Below are 16,201 nucleotides of genomic sequence, written 5' to 3'. Positions count from 1 at the left end.
CAAAATAGAAAAACATATATAAATAATTGACATATAAGAATTATGAATATGTAGTTGAGGAATTTAGAGACATCTGAAAATTAAGGGCACAGTCCAGCAAAAGTGAATCACCAGTAATGCCCCACTGAAAGCAATGGAATTTAGTCATGACTGTAAGTTCCATTTATTTCAGTTAGACTTACAGTGAAATCCTATGCATGTCTATTCAGAAGTAAGCCCCATTGTGTACAATGGGATTAATTCCAGGTAAATGTCTATAGGCTTGCAGCTATAGTTATTAAATTTTATTGGATTGTACCCAAGTTTAAGCCTTTAGACTAGATTTATATATACCGTATTTCTTTGATTCTAAGACACCATCGATTGTAAGACGCACACTAATTTCAGTACCATCAACAGAAAAAAAGCTTTGATTCTAAATAATAATAAACACACCCATGATTCTAAGACACACCCCGTTTTTAGAGATGTTTATATGGGGGGAAAAGTGTGTCTTAGATTCGAAGAAATACGGTATATTCAAGCTTCCTACCTGTGGTTTAATCATTCAGGAATAGTATGTCATATACATAAGCAAATGGCTATTATTTTGATCAAAATAAAATATGTTTATCAGAGTGGCAAAATCTCATAATTTCATAGACTTTTTTATTTAAGAGATTTATAATCTGTTGCTGGCTTTTAAATTAATGGCATCCCTCTCAATGGCTTAGTTGGTGGATTAGGTTATGGTGTTTTATGGATATCTCTGTACAATGTATATTAATTGCATTAAAATAGATCTTAATTTGTTAATGCCAATAGTGGCAGCATGCTATTATATAAATGCAAGTCATTTCAATGACTAATAATTTAACAAAAGTGGAAGTAATCATTCTTTGGATCATCTACAATGCTTTACATACAGCAGATGTAATTTCATTGTTTAGGGACATAACGATAGTGCTGAAAATGTTTTACTCTCTTCAGAAAATCCTTGTTCTGCATACAAATGAATAGAACATGTTGAAAACAGCCCCATATGTAATAATTGTATTAAAAGCATCATTAATGCAAATGATTATTAGGACTTTGAGACAGCTGGACACTGTAGCAACTGCAGAAATGTTGCTGCCACAGTCTGCTGGCCACAAATTTAGCAAATCAAGCCTTTGAAAATGATATAATCAGCAAAAAGTTATACAGTGTTATTTTTTGGCAATAGTGAGTTATTGACAGAATAAAAAATCCTAATACTTGAAAAAAGTAATTACATAATGATAAAAATATAATTTGTATGTTAGCAATGCATTTAAAAAATGTATTATTAATACTGTGTTGTTTTTCTCCCCTCCTTATTCTTTGATATTTTTCTCTGTCTGCACACACACATACTACTTTACATGTAAATATTTACGTAAGGGAAAATAGGAGTATTAACAAGTAGTAGCAGCAGCCATGAAATAAATACTCACATGGTATTTAAAACAATTAGACAATATTGATAACTTAACTGGGCAGGTTCACAACTATATATATGAAAGGATGAAAGATCCAGATTAACATATTTTCAATGGATGTCAGTTGACCAATGCTTTTTAGTCTGACCGCTACCCAACTTGCTTTTAAATCAGCGCATCTATTAATTAATGGATTAAAGTACATTTTAAGTAGTTCAGTACAAATGATATTTGATAGTTTGGCTGTTTCCCTTTGCAAATGGCACAATTAAGCAGTTACAAATTCCATTTGTGTCCCTGAAGCATGGCAGTCCTACTTGGTGGGTGGAATCATCAAATGGAGAAACATTTTACAGCCCATTCCTCAGAAAGAAGACCCAATAACTTTAGTGGAATTTACCCCACTAAAGTACTGACCCCAAGGCCTTACAGCACAATCTTATACTCGTCTACTCAGAAATAAATCCCATTGAGCTCAATGGGGTTTATTTCAAAATGAGTGGTTATAGGATTATAGTCGCAGATAACCTACTGTAAGTAAACTGCTACATCAGTGAATTTATTTCTGAAGTAGTCAATTGTGGGTTTTTTTATTAATGCATTTATTATATTAAGAGGTGTACGGGCATGGTTTATTACAATCCTATCAGCCCTGATGACAGGGGACAGTGCCTACAACTAATTTGTATTTTAAATCTACAATAAAAATAGATTAATAATCCCTTCCATTCTGTTCTTAATGTCTAAATATAGTTTGCAGGTATCTCCCTGATTGAGTTATACATATTTGCTCTGATCCAGCAAGGGAAACCCACATATGAAAATAGGCTGGGTGTGTCTTTTGATATGATGCACATTAGAATGTACACTCCCATTTAGGGTTGGTAGAAATTGCATGCATATGAAGATGTCTGTGCCTAAATGATTGTGAAGCGTATTATTTTAATAAGTTCGATCATATACACACATATTTATATAGATGGTCCTTACATAGTTTCATCCAGGCCATTAAAAAAAATTACATCAGAGATAATTTTAGCTTATTGATGCTTTTTGTTGTGAGACAGGGTGGGGTTGGAAAACTGTTATCAATTGTTAATACACAAATAATAGGCCGTTTTTGAGGTTACCTTTGATTTGATATTCTGTTTCCCTCTTTCAAAAACATAAGATAGAAAATTAGAAACAGGAGGCAGCATCCGTCCCTCCTTTTGCAAAGCTCTGTGCCAGCTGCCCTGTGTCGCGGCTGCTGAAGAGAGCCTGTGAAGTGTGCGTCTCTTTTCCTGTATGTATGTACCATCGCCACTGGAGCCGCAGGAGAAGACGGAAGGGAACTCCAGTCCGCGTTTTCCATGTGCGCCGGAGTAATCAGAGAGAAGTGGATAATAGTTGTTAGAGCTCTCGCTTTCTCTCTCCTTCTCTCTCTCATGCCATGCTGGGCCAGATAGGCTCAGCCAGACGTGTATTTACCCATATCCGGGTTAGAGAGGAAAAGAAAAAAAGTTTCATTTAAACCTGAACAAAAAAACTTTCAACATGAAATCACACAGCAGGAACAGGCACAGACCGTAAGGCATTCTTACAATTTCTAATCTCCATCAAGGACTTGGGGAGGGGAGTTTCGGTCTTTTTTTTAATCGTGTTGTGAGTGCGCGCGCGCGTATGGAATGATCAGCAGGCTTTTTGTTTAACTAAATTCATCTAGTTTCCTCATTGTGAGGCTTTTTGGATTTTTGCTCCTTTCTTCTTCCCCAACCCCTTGTTTTGCCCATTTTTCTAGGCTGGGGGGGGAGTTAGTTGATTTCTCCCCCCTCTTGCAATGTTGCAATGATCATGGCCGCGCAAGTAGCAGCGGCTCCGGCGGGTACGAACAAGAACAAGGGCAAAACCCCGAGTTTGCCGGGCAACTTAAGCCAGGATCTCAACTCTGGGGGTCCTGTGGCAGGCACTGTAGGAGTCGCTGGATCGGGCTCTCTCTTGGGGGTCGTAGATGGGACTAATAACACCAGCTTGAATAATGTAGATCACCTTCCCCTCCACCACCATAATGAACTGAACATGGCCAATAATGCAACTTCTGCTGCCGCCACCGGTAATAACAACGTTACCAGCAGCAGCGGCGGCGGTTTTTCCTCGGAATCGGTTCTGAAAGAAGCTGGAAGCTCATCGGGCTTATCTTCTTCCTCCTCTTCTTCCACCCCGACTATGGAGACAGGGCTGCTCCCCAACCACAAGTTGAAAAGCGTTGGAGGCGAACACCCTGCCGCCGCACCTTCCCACCACCCCCATGCCCAGCACCAGCACCCGGCTCACCTCCATGCCCAGCACCCCCATGTTCACCACCACCACCACCACCACCACCTCCATGCACTTCAACAACACCAACAGCTAAATCAATTCCAGCAACAGCCGCCGCCTCAGCACCATCCGATGCAGAATAACAACGGCGGCGGCAGCAGCAACAACAACGGCGGTGGCGGCGCTGCTCAGCCCAGCAGCGCAGACATGGAGCAGCAGCAGCAGCAACATGGAGGAAAAGACAGTGGCTTGGGGGGACAGGCCGAGCCCCAGAGCCAGCCGCAGCCTCAGCCCCTGCTGAATAAAGGCGGGGACGACGAAGAAGCGACGCCGCCGCCGGCGGACAAAATGGGCGAGCAGCACCTCAGCAGTCGCTACGACCACACCAGCTTGGGACCTTTGGGCGGGCAACAGCCGCCGCCGCCGCCGCCACCACCTCAGGGAGCGGGCAGCGGCGGCGGCACTGGAGGAGGAGGAGGTGGTGGTGGCGGCGGCGGCGGCCCCTCAGCGGTGGGTGTCTCGGAGTTTAATAGCTATTACGGCAACGCTGGCAGCAGCGGCGGAGGCGCCTCCTCAGCGAGCCGGGCCGGGCCTTGCTTTGATCAACATGGCGGACAACAAAGCCCCGGGATGGGGCTAATGCACCCCGCGGCGGCCCCCAACAGCATGGACCCCCTGCCTAACTCGCATGAAGGCTACGCCAACAGTCAGTACAACCACTACTCCGGCGCTTACGGTCGGCCTGGCGGCGGCAGCAACACAGGAGGAGGAGCAGGAGCCGTGGCGGCGGCAGCTGCAGCCGCAGCAGCAGGCGGCGGCTATGGGGGCTCGTCTTCTGCCTTCGGGGTGCTGAGCTCCCCCAGGCAGCACCAACAGGGCATGATGCTGGGCCCTGGCGGAGGGGGCAGCCTTGGCAAGGTATCTGGGGCCGTGGGCTTCCAAAGGTTCTCCGGACAAAACCAACACCCGTCTGGGGCCACCCCAACCTTGAACCAGCTGCTCACTTCCCCCAGCCCCATGATGAGGAGCTATGGCACTGGCTACCCTGATTATACCAACCCCGGTGCTGCCCCATCGCAACAGCAGGCTCAGGGAGTAGCAGCAGCAGCAGCCGCCCCAGGAAGTCAGCAAGCAGCAGCAGGCATGGTCATGGGCAAGGACATGGGCTCCCAGTATGGAACTGCAAACCCAGCCTGGGCAGCAGCACAACAAAGAAATCATCCGGCTATGAGCCCTGGAAACACTGGACAGACCATCAACAGGAGCCAGGTAACAATAACAGTTCAAAAGAGCAAGTAGTGTGTTCTTTCACGTGTGTGTGTGTGTGTGTATGTGCGCGCGTGTGTGTCCTATGCAAGCCTTACTTTTTTTCTGATTTACTTTTCTCCTACTCCATCTCAACTCCTTGCTGCCTCCCTAACAGGGTTGGATAATTCACAATATCTGACTGAGATTGGGTTAGAGAGATATCGCGGGGGGTGGGGGATCACTTTCCTACTGAAAATTGGACCATTTTGTGATACAGTTGAACAATACATGAGACCCACTCTACCCCACCCAGTGCTTCTACTCTAGACTTATTAGAAATCAGAACACACAAGGCCCGGAGGAAAACCACTTTGGAGTGGGAAAGGGAGGAACCAGTGTCATTTTGCAGGCGCTGCTGGTTATAATACTCTTTCCTTTCATGCCCTGATTTATTTCTCTTAATGAGAAAAGAGGCCAGGTTGTTATTAAATTGTGTTGCTTGTATACCGAAAACCAGAAGAAAGGGTGTAAGTATCTTGTATGTATGGGCCATAGTAATAAAAGCAGCTTTGCATCCTAGTTGTTCAGATGTCTTTCTCTTTTTGCATGTTTCTCCAGTATAAAAACAGTATAAAGCAGTGTGAAATGTTATAATTAGGAATCAGTTGTGATTGCTCCCCCTTTACATTTGTGCTTCATCAAGTAAACATTTTTTCCTAAGCAAAAAGGCCTGAGTATTGCAAGTGATCAACTGTCAGTGTTTCTGGAGACTATACACAGTTTCTGATCACTTATATCCTGTGAATTACCAGATCAATATATATGGGATTGTGATCAGAATATGTTTGTATAAGTTGTCCTTTTGTCATGTTTAAATTCATAGGAAACAACTTAGTACTCTTGATGTTTCTTGCTCAGCAGGCTGAGCCTAAAGAGTGACTTGATCTCCTTTGCAAGGTTTGGAATTTGAATTGTGGAGGTAAACTGGCTGTAATAGTCTCCAGACAGCTGCCTCTGAGTTGACATCTAATCTGCCATCTGATTGGCTCCTCTCTCACCATTGGGCATTTAGCATTGCTGATGTAAATAGAATTGCTGAGCAGTACAGTCACAAAAATTCTTGCCACAAATAATAACTGAGCACTTTTGCTCACAGATGCAAGGTTACACATTCTTAGAAGAAGCTGAAATAATTGGCAGTCATCTTTAGATAGTTGAGGTTCAGAGGGATTCAGCAAACCAGTGACTATTACATTAACAAGTTAAATCTTTTTTTAAAAAGAAAATTTTAGGTGATCATTGTATCTTTACTGATTTTTAAATGTATGCATATCTTACTTGTTAATCAACTTTGAAGGTTTTCTTTATTTGGATGGCATGGATAAATATTTTAATAATTAAGTTTGAAATTATTGAAGCTTTTAACAAGCATAATTGTACTACAACACCTTTTGAAAATAAATGTATACTGCTTTTATAAGATCTGCAATTGTGTGATTGAATCCTAATTTCATACTCGACTTGCACAGAATTACTATTGTTTACTTTAGTATCGGTTTTTTGTAGTTGTGTTAGCTTTATTTGTGTACTTGTCACTGTTTTTGTGTCTCCCACATCTTTAAATATATAGCATCTTAGCATTAGATAATTATTGCTCAATGTTATCACTGTTTATGTTTGTTTAAAATTATTTTTATAAATCCAGAAAATATATAAAAATCCTGTTTTGCATTTGGATTTCATAGATCAGAAACAGGAGGCATCATGCTTCATTTAGCTCTGTTGATATAAAGAATACAAGCTTATGCTTTGATTTGTAGTGAAGTGAATTCTGTTAAAAAAGGAGTAACAATATATTTCAGTTTTCCTGGATGCCTTTTCCTTAACAAGACAACGTTATTGTGAACTGCTAATTCTTTGAGTATGCTTTTAGGAACAGGGATAGGATAAATACATTCCCATGTAAACCCTTTGGAGACTTCAAAAAGCTTGATTTCTGAGTAAAAGACATTTTAAAATGATCATGCCCTAGAGTAGACACTGACTGCGGTAGTGAGTGATGGACTAACCGGAACAAATAATTTGAACCTTGGACAGACTGAAAACATATTTGTCTATTGTCTAGAGACTATTGCTCTAATGTGTTAGTTTTTCTTGCCTTTTTTTCTTTACTGAAGTAAGAATTCAATGAGTTAATCTTTTTCGCTTTTGAATTTACTGGGATAAAAGGGTTAGTAGAAACCATTAGGTAATGAAGATGTGTATGTATAATCTCTCCTAATTAATTTTAAAAGATTTGCTTTGTCTCCTTTGTTTTAAACAATAGACTGTTTAAACATATAGCTTTAACAGGGAAAAGACATAGTAAGGTGGATTGAAGGTACAAGATACTTTTGTATGCTATTTATGGTAGGAATTGTTACAAGTATTTAATTTTTATTGGAATGAGAACAAAATAATTATGTCCTCATAATGACCCTTGGAAACACAGTTTACACTTAACTGATTCATATCCTGCTTATAGTAGCAAATCTCTGTTCAGTACCATGGTAGATAGGATGCGATTTATAAACTGTATTCTGGTGTTATTTTCTTTTATACTATTATTTGAATCTTTGATACTAATATTAATAATGAATGTCATTCATTAGTAATGTTTTCATTCTTTTTTATTACAATTTAGCATCTGAACAACTGATAGATACACTCATGATAATGGACTTAAACTATTATTTCTTTAAATAGAAATTGAACGCTATTGAGGCAGAAAATAGTATTTTTGCTTGGTCACCCAGTTATTTCCTCACATATAAAATTGGTAAAACTACAGGTATACATTTTTGCTACTGTATTCCTGTAGTTATTTAGCCTTGTGCATCTGAAATGTATGGAATGGAATATTTACCATCACATGTAAGTATCTTGGGTCGAATACTCAGCCAAATATATGTGAGTTGTATCTATTTATAAGTGTGTGTGTGTGTGCATATTAATGTGTAGCTATATTTGTACAGATGTGCATAATGTAATTGGTGATTCTATTCATAAGCACTTTACCCTTCTCCGTAAAACAAAAGATAGAATACAATAGACTACTTGGAAGCTTGATGACATTCTTGCTTATTGGTGTATACTTGTTTTTATTATGAGGCAGCTGAATTTCATAATCAGCAAGATACTTTAACACATTTGCTTTATAAAACAATTTAAATAAAATTTGGCTGTTCTTTCCATAGCACTTGCCAGCTGCAAAGGGATCTTCTACTGCAGAAAAAAAGGACAAAACATAAATAAAGTCCAGAGCAACTGTGCATGCTTCATCTTTGCAGCATTAATCTTGGTTGCAAATAAGATCTATAATAGTACAATAGTATAATAGAACAATTAGGAGGAAGATGCATAATCACAACAATCATTGTTTTATTATCACCAGTTTTGTGACTGTATAGCATGAACACTAGGAGTCACATGAGTTAGCTTATTTTAAATTATAGTTCACATATATCATACAGATTGGGCTAGTTCGTACAATCAAACAAGCCACAGTGGCTTGTTTTGATAGTGCAAATCAGGTCGTTGTAGATATAATAGACATTGTAGATAAATGAGTTGCAATAGTACGTATTTACCTTTCTCATTATTTTTCTTGAATATCTGATTCCAGTAAATACTGACTAATTAGTAGAACAATCAGTCTGTGGTTTTGGGGATTTTTTTTTAAATGCATGGTTCTTCTTTCTATGAAGATTGCTTCAGTATTAAAAGAGCTCCCCCCCCCACCTGCAACCCTGTTCATGTCAGCTTCATCCCAGTTTCTCTGAGCTTTGTCTCGAGTAAGGACTGCAAGACCAGGACCAGTATCTGGAGACTTTCTGATAAATATCAACTGGATGCCTATAGATTGTTAGTATGCTAATGGGAGAAAATAGCTTCTTTGACAATATATATTTGCTCAGAACTAGGTTTCTGATCATAATTCTACATCAAGAAATACATTGTAAATGAGCAATATCAAGAATTAATAGCATCTGTTGTTGTAATTATATTAACACTGTGGGGATCAGTGTATATTACTAGTTTCTGTGGGATTAAGAATGATGGAATATTGAGTTTTTAGTAGGATTTCATATGCAAGAGTGCTGGATGGAACAATAGTGGTAAATTAATTCCTGTTGCAAAGGATTTCAGCTGTCTATTGTGTTAGAGGTAAGGCTAAATCTTGTGCTTATTTTCTTTCTGAAAAATAAAAAAAAATAACATATTTTGATTGGATAAAGCTGTAAGTAAATTTATACATAATAGGCATAAATGCTTCACTAAAATATAGGCCTAAGTCCTGGCATCCTCGTGCACAGTAGTAGGATGCATGCATAGTGCTGTTTACAATCATCATTCCCATCCAGTAGGTGTTTAATACTGTTGTTGGGGGGTTGGGGGAAGCCTTGTAACTTCCACCCTTCAAAAAATTGACTGCTCCAAACATTTATTTAGTGTGTATATGCATGGTGCTGGAGCAGCATGCATACATTCAATATCCAAGTTCCAGATACAGGTGTGTGTGTTTTTACCCTCATGCATCACTTTTGGACATATGTGGGATTAGACTAAGAAAGATGATCTAACATGAAAGCTTATAGGTTGCTCTTCCTAGATTGGGTTTATTCACGTTGAAGAATTTTATATGGACAAACCTAAAATTTGCTAGTTGTGTCAAATCAAATTAGATTTTGCTAGCTGTCTCAAATGTGTGTTCCTATTTGCTAAGACTGAAAACCCCCACAATTTTTTAGGGGACAACCCTAAATTTGTGTGTGTGGCGGGGGGAGGGAATCATGTTTCTGTCTGTTATCAGATTTATAGGTACCTTGTTGACCAGCTACTTGAGATATTTTTAGCAATATTCATTGTGCTTACTAAGCATATTAAATCCAGTATGAGTGACCTGAAATGTTAATCAGCTGCAAGTTTAGCAGTATTATATGTATGTTGGTTCATATAATTGCCCTCAAGCTTGTTAAATACTGCCTTACATTTCAGCATAGTTTTCAAAGTGCCATTTATTAGGAGGCACTAAAGATTCTCTGTGGATATGTAAAGCATTGGTACCTTCACTTGCTGTTCCTGCTCAAGGCTTTAGAATTTCAGTTCCCAGTAGTGTTTAGCTGTAGTAGGCTAGCCCATCGGAATAAGTTTCAGCATTGTGATTATTACGTTGTCTGATAAATCTGAATTTTTCAATTTTGGGGCTATTTACATAGCCCCCAAATGCTTTTTTTTAATAGTGTGGGAATGGTATCTGAATTAATTCAGGTTTACTTTGCTAACATGCCTCAGTGGTTTTGAAATTTGATTTTAAAAAGGAGATAGAAATAATTTGGCCTCCAAAGAATAGGCTCTTGTCCTGTGTTTCCCAATGTTTTCCTCATATACAAAATCTTACTTTGAGTCCTGAGGATCTATATAAGCCATTTAACTATATAGTTATGAATAACTTGCTTATTTGGATTACCAAAATAAGTTTTATTTATGAAAATTAGACATTTTTATGAAATACATCTGTAGAATTTATTTCTGTTCACAATCTGATCCAAAGCTCTGCTTCCCTTATCGTTTTAAGTCACAGAAGTGCTGTGTCAAGTATTTCTATGACTGAAAACATGGCATGGGAAGGGATTATGCACATATTTTGTGCAAGAAAGGCATGGATGTGCTAAAATGCTTCCAGCTTCCTGAAGCCTTAATTTGCCGGCACAAAAGGGCTTAGGATAGCGTATTCCAATAGCTGTGTCACACAGAGCTTCATAAAGCATGACATTATGTTAACATCTCAAGGCAGATAAGTTAGAGCTTAACTTGGGGGGCCCAATTCAATAGATTTCAAAGTCGAAGAAATACTGTTCATATGTAAAACTTCCAGAGAGTCCTCAGCATTTCCAGAGAGTCCTCAGCATTTTAAAGACTAACTAATTTATTATGGCATAAGCTTTCATGGACTAGAGTCCACTTCATCAAATGCAACTTCATCAGACCTTCATATGTAATTATTAAGAGAATTGACAGATTATGCAGGGACATTTAATACGCACAGGATCCTTTCAATGTTCTATGTCTATCGGCATAAATTTACTCTTGACTACTTATTTGACAGGCAAAAAATTTGCCATACATAGCTAAGTATATGTTCTATATGTTTGGATAATCATCTGAAATTTGAAATAATGCTGTCTATTCACATGTATCGGTGTTTTTTTTTTCATGTTACACCTTCACTGACATTTGTGGAAGTGTCAGCTAATGCAAAATATTGTTAAAACATGATTCCACAGGCATATCTGATGGTTTAATTTGATAGAACTATTTCAGATTCAGATTACAAAATGGATTACTTCAGATTATGTTAACAAGATGGAAATCTATAAAAGATATTGGGCTCCACAGAACCATATTACATGGAGATCATATTAGAACTTTGCATTAGCAAGCAGTATACATGAATCAATGAACAAGCAAGTATTAGAACCACAATTAAACTTTATCCTATTTGTAGCTAACAATAAGAAAGATGTCTGAGTTTGCTTTGTGTTTTCTGGATTGGGTAAAGACAACAGCACTTATTTCAGTGGTCTTGGCAGAGCAGAATTTTCATTCTAGACAGTCCTTATTAATGTTGGGGGGGTGGGACGACCTGAATTGGATTCTATTGAATTGCAACTCTGAATATATATTGGTAATTTTTTAAAGTTATTTACAAACTGCTGAAAAGTTTGTTTAAAATAAATAAATTTAATATCAAATGGATGCTGTGTAAAATATTTACAGTACTTAATAAAACAATAAAGCAGGTACTGCATTTGTTTGTTTGTCATGTTATTTGGCATTTTAACAGTTTGTATAATTAGCTACTGTAATTAATAATAAAAAATGGGAAATTGTTTATAATTGGTACTTCTCTGTAGACTTGGAGAAAAAGTCAGTAATATAAATGTTAAGTAAGTAAAAAAAATCAAATCTAGCAACTGTATGTATACATCCTGTTTTACATCTTAATTTGTATTACAACTTTACTTATTTTAGGACCGCAGCACATTTATCCCTTTCCTTTCATTAAGCTCTCAACGCTTGGAACTTTAGTTTAAATGTCTGGGAACTTCTGTTATGTGATCTGTACCTGCTTCAGCTGGGGAAAAACCCTGAATGAATCAGTTCTATATAAGTTCATTCCTTTATATATTTTAAGCCTTTCTTTCATGTTAATTGTTGGAAGTGTTATTTCAGTACATAATTTATACTGCGGCCCTATATAAATTTATTAGGGTTTAAGCTGCATTGAACAGAATGGGACTTACTTTGAGTAAACGTAGATAGGATTGCACTGTTACTGCCAGAATATAGAAGGATTGAGGCTGCTACTCAGCTCTCAATAGACCTGGTAAATATGTTGTAGAGGAACTTGTACACTATATTTTCTTGTTTAGCTTGTTTGATTTCTTCTGCTCCCCTTAATAATTACTGAATGCAGAGCACTTGAGAATTAAGATATAAGGACTGATAAGAAAGGCTCATGGCCATATATCAATCCCTCTATCAATAATTCTTCCTTATAGGAACATTATTGTTATTTATTACGGTCGCAGACCAGCAAAATCAACACCAAAACATGCAAAGAATAGATAAAAAGTGACATAAAAACAAAATACAGCTTAGTGAGTTACTTCTCTCAGAAGGATTGCAGCATTATTTTTCTAATTTGCATTGAGGTCATGAGAAATTTCGAGACCCTTTCAGTAATATGGGACATTATGAACGTTATGAGTTAGATTCTGTACTTTATAGGTGCTGTGTTTTATACCTTCTCTATTCAATTTGCCTGATTTTTGTGATAGTATGACAGGATGCTCAAATCAGGATTTATTTATTTTTTAGTGTTCAGATAAATTAATTGATTATAGAAGAAAGCAATGAATATATTTTGCAGAATTAGGTAAACCTAAGTCTTATTGATTGTAATGGCAACTGATGTCTTGCTGAGCAGTGAAAGTGTTTAAGCCATTGGTTTGGGTGGTGTGACTTTTGTTTGGGTGGCATTTAATTACCACCACTGGTTACTTTTTCATATATTCTATGATTGGTTTTGTCTGACATTTATTGTTTTGTTATATTATGCTGCTCTTCTATTATGGAATCTGAATGTGATTTTAATGTATTTTATGATATTATATTAGTTGCCATTTGTGGTTTGCAAACCACTTTGGGAGAATTGTTTAGTATTGAAATGTGGCATAGAAATCATTACAATAAATAAATAAATGTCCCAAACAACACACACACAGACACACACAAACTCTTTACACAGGTGTTTTCTGTGCGATTTTTTAAAAAATAGTTTGTTCAAACTTAAGAAAAGTCAAAATGTTTGTATTGTAAAATTGGTCTACCAATTCATTGCTGGATTGTTCCTATCTCAGTCTTCCTTCTTGTTGTGACTAGTATTTCTCCTCTTAATGCTGCTGTCAATACCCTACTTACAAAAGTAAATCTGCTATGTTTTTGCTTGTTAAAACATGATTCAGTTTTGCCTTTTCACACAAGTCCAATGATTTCATAATAATTACTCATTTCACCTAAGGTTGTAATTCTTGATGCTTAATCTAAATCACAATTTGGGTTTTTCTAACGACAACCTTGAAATATCTTGTAAAATAGGAACAGCATATTACAAAGTCTTTAAAAAGAGATCTGATCTTTGGAGTGATAGTTAGCTCTAACCCTCTGGCAAACAAACAACATTTCAAAGCATGATGTTTGTAGCCCACATCCATATCTACTTGATTGAAATTCAATTTTTGTCAAGTTTGTCCAGAATTAAATAATATTTGCTTAACTTCTATGATGAAATATTAAAATATCAGAGTCCTATGAATTGTAGTTATGAATCATTGAATTTGAAAATAGGCTCGTGTGACTGGGGTCCAAAATTTCTTTATCTGTTCTAATTTATAGTCTCTACAAGGTAAATGCAGCCCATCAGCCATGGATGGTGCAAAGTCAGTAGCTGAATAAATTTTCTATTTTTCCTTCCCCCTGCCTTTGCTCCTGAAAAAAAGGGGGCATGCCTATTGAGTTGCATTTGGCTTGGTGGGTCACATGTTATTCAGCTCTTCACTATTCATAACATGCTACATAACCCTGAAAAGGTGGGATTAAAATGATGGCTGAATCACAAGAGTTGGATACTAGGGGTGTGTACTCCGCCCTGGAATTATCTGGTAACTACGAACATCTGCAGAGCATTCCATCTTCCAGAGCAGACAGAGATTGGCCACTTCCAAACCCATAGATTAATATCAGTGGAGACGTGCCCGATTGGAGCTTCTAAAGTCTCCAGAATTAGCCTGATGTGTGTGTGTCTAAATTGAATATCTCCATACTTGGAAGACACTGAGTGGGGTGAGGGGTAGCTTTGATATTGAATTCTGTGGCTAACCAATTAGGAATAGCCACGGTGCTGTCCCTGACAGTGTTCTGCAAACACAGTGTTTGGGGGGAGTGGGAAACACTAACTGGCCGCTGATTCTGGCCGTTGGGGGGGAGCTAGGGAGAAAGGGAGCATGTTTCTGCTTGGACTCATAGAAGTCAATCATCCACAGTTCTACAGTGTGAAAGTGCTGCTGGGCTGGCTGGCCGGCATGTTGAGAAAGTTTCTACATCTGAGTCAGGCACAGGCAGGCTCTTTATTTCAGTGGCTGGATGCAGGGGCAGGGGTCCATCCAATAGATTTGGAGGGCACCAGGTTGGAGAAGGCTGGAGTTTTTTTTAAAAAAAAAGAATCCTAAAAATCAAGGCATGAATGGCTCTGATTCAAACTTGGCGTGGCTAAAACCCTCCTTAGGAGCTATCACCTTGCCATATTTCACCTCTTTATAAAAATTATGCAGATGTAAGCATTTTAGTTAATTTCCATTTAAAAATTCCTTAAAAAATCAAAGCATGAACTAATCTGATTCAAACCTGGGGGGGGGGGTTAAAGCTCTCCTCAAATGCTATCACTGTGCCAAGATTTATCTCTTTATCTTTAAAAATGAGGGAGCTGTAAGCATTTCTGTTAATACCAGTTACCTGAATACTAAACTTCTTCGACGGGTAATTCGACAAGGCGCCCCCCCCCCTCTGATATCGAGGCAGAAAATCACCTCAGTGGAGCTCCAGATCAAATTTCGAGGCAGAGAAGACCCACTTTGCACACCGCTATTAGATACTGTTACTTCAAGATTGTGTGAATTTTCTTCCTTGTTTTTATTATTAGTTAAATAGTTTTGGTTAGAATAAAGTGCACCTCTGAGTGCAATGAAATAGCATGAGCATAATATATTCTGCCAGCATAAATTATGTGAGGTGAGAAGATGGGCTGGATTGGCATCACATTCCCAGTCCTAGACATGTGCTTGAAATACTGGAATAATGACCCCACAATGTTTACTTAATGATATATGGTTCGTGAGAAGTTTGTGCTTAATACTAAGCATACATTTGCAGGCACAGTAAAAGTAAAAAATTATTCTTGCTTACAAATGACTCCATTGCTATTTCTCTCTTATAACAGAATTTTGCTTCAGTAGAATAGATTTTTAAACTTCTTTATCTATAACCAGCACGTTAGAAGATGTGGCTAAGGTTCTCTTAATTTTGAAATGAAATAAAGGAGGTTTGATGTGCTCATCATTTCCTGAATTTACTGGCTTTATTTGTTATCTGTGCTTTGATCCTGATGTGTGCCAAGATTTGTACATTTAATGAGTTCAAATTTTAGTTGAAAATACTTTTGTGTTATTCTTTATTCAATGTGCTCCCTATAAATCCTAGCACTTCTTTTTAGGCCAGTGTTGCATACTCATTCTGCCTTACTCAGCAGCATGGGCAACTCCCACAAGGGGTGGTGGGGTGTAAAAATATTTCAAATTCCTATGCAGCAACAGCATCAGCATCACATGTTTAGGCACTGGACAACCAAGCACATCGATTTTTCCAGCCTGGAAAAAGAGCACAGAGCCCTAGAGTGACCACTTGTATTTTATGGACACTAATTTGTATGGAAGATTGTCATTTAGCAAGCTTTAACTATATGACAATAAAATGTATCTGGTGTAGAGCTGAGAACTTTAGTGGAGTTCACACAATGAAAAATTATTATGGTGGACAGAGTTAATTTTATTTTGAAG

General features: G+C 38.0%; 2 protein-coding genes across 6 annotated transcripts in view; both read left to right on the top strand.

The window, feature by feature from the left end:
- Nucleotides 1-2,758: 2,758 nt before the first annotated feature.
- LOC134398186 (AT-rich interactive domain-containing protein 1B-like) lies at nt 2,759-4,339 on the top strand. The gene is made up of 2 exons (XM_063125435.1): nt 2,759-4,181; nt 4,295-4,339. The coding sequence occupies exons 1-2, from the start codon at nt 3,267-3,269 to the stop codon at nt 4,337-4,339; spliced, it is 960 nt and encodes a 319-aa protein (XP_062981505.1). The 5' UTR covers nt 2,759-3,266.
- The window catches only part of ARID1B (AT-rich interaction domain 1B), a 433,853-nt gene continuing 421,942 nt past the window's right edge, over nt 4,291-16,201 (top strand). For all 5 annotated transcript variants that reach the window (XM_063124513.1, XM_063124512.1, XM_063124510.1 and 2 more), the window contains exon 1: nt 4,291-5,006. In XM_063124513.1, coding sequence (XP_062980583.1) covers nt 4,368-5,006 — 639 coding nt within the window. In that variant the 5' untranslated portion in view covers nt 4,291-4,367. The remainder of the gene's footprint in view (nt 5,007-16,201) is intronic.

The sequence above is a fragment of the Elgaria multicarinata genome, chromosome 4 (genome assembly GCF_023053635.1).
Source record: "Elgaria multicarinata webbii isolate HBS135686 ecotype San Diego chromosome 4, rElgMul1.1.pri, whole genome shotgun sequence".
NCBI classification, from domain to species: Eukaryota; Metazoa; Chordata; class Lepidosauria; order Squamata; family Anguidae; genus Elgaria; species Elgaria multicarinata.
This window is presented reverse-complemented; position numbering and strand designations above follow the sequence as displayed.

Excerpts from the sequence above, each read along its gene's own strand:
- LOC134398186 (XM_063125435.1), top strand. The coding sequence starts at position 3,267 with ATGATCATGGCCGCGCAAGTAGCAGCGGCTCCGGCGGGTACGAACAAG. Across the intron at positions 4,182-4,294 it reads CGCCGCCACCACCTCAGGGA|CGGCGGAGGCGCCTCCTCAG; the intron begins GCGGGCAGCGGC and ends CGCTGGCAGCAG.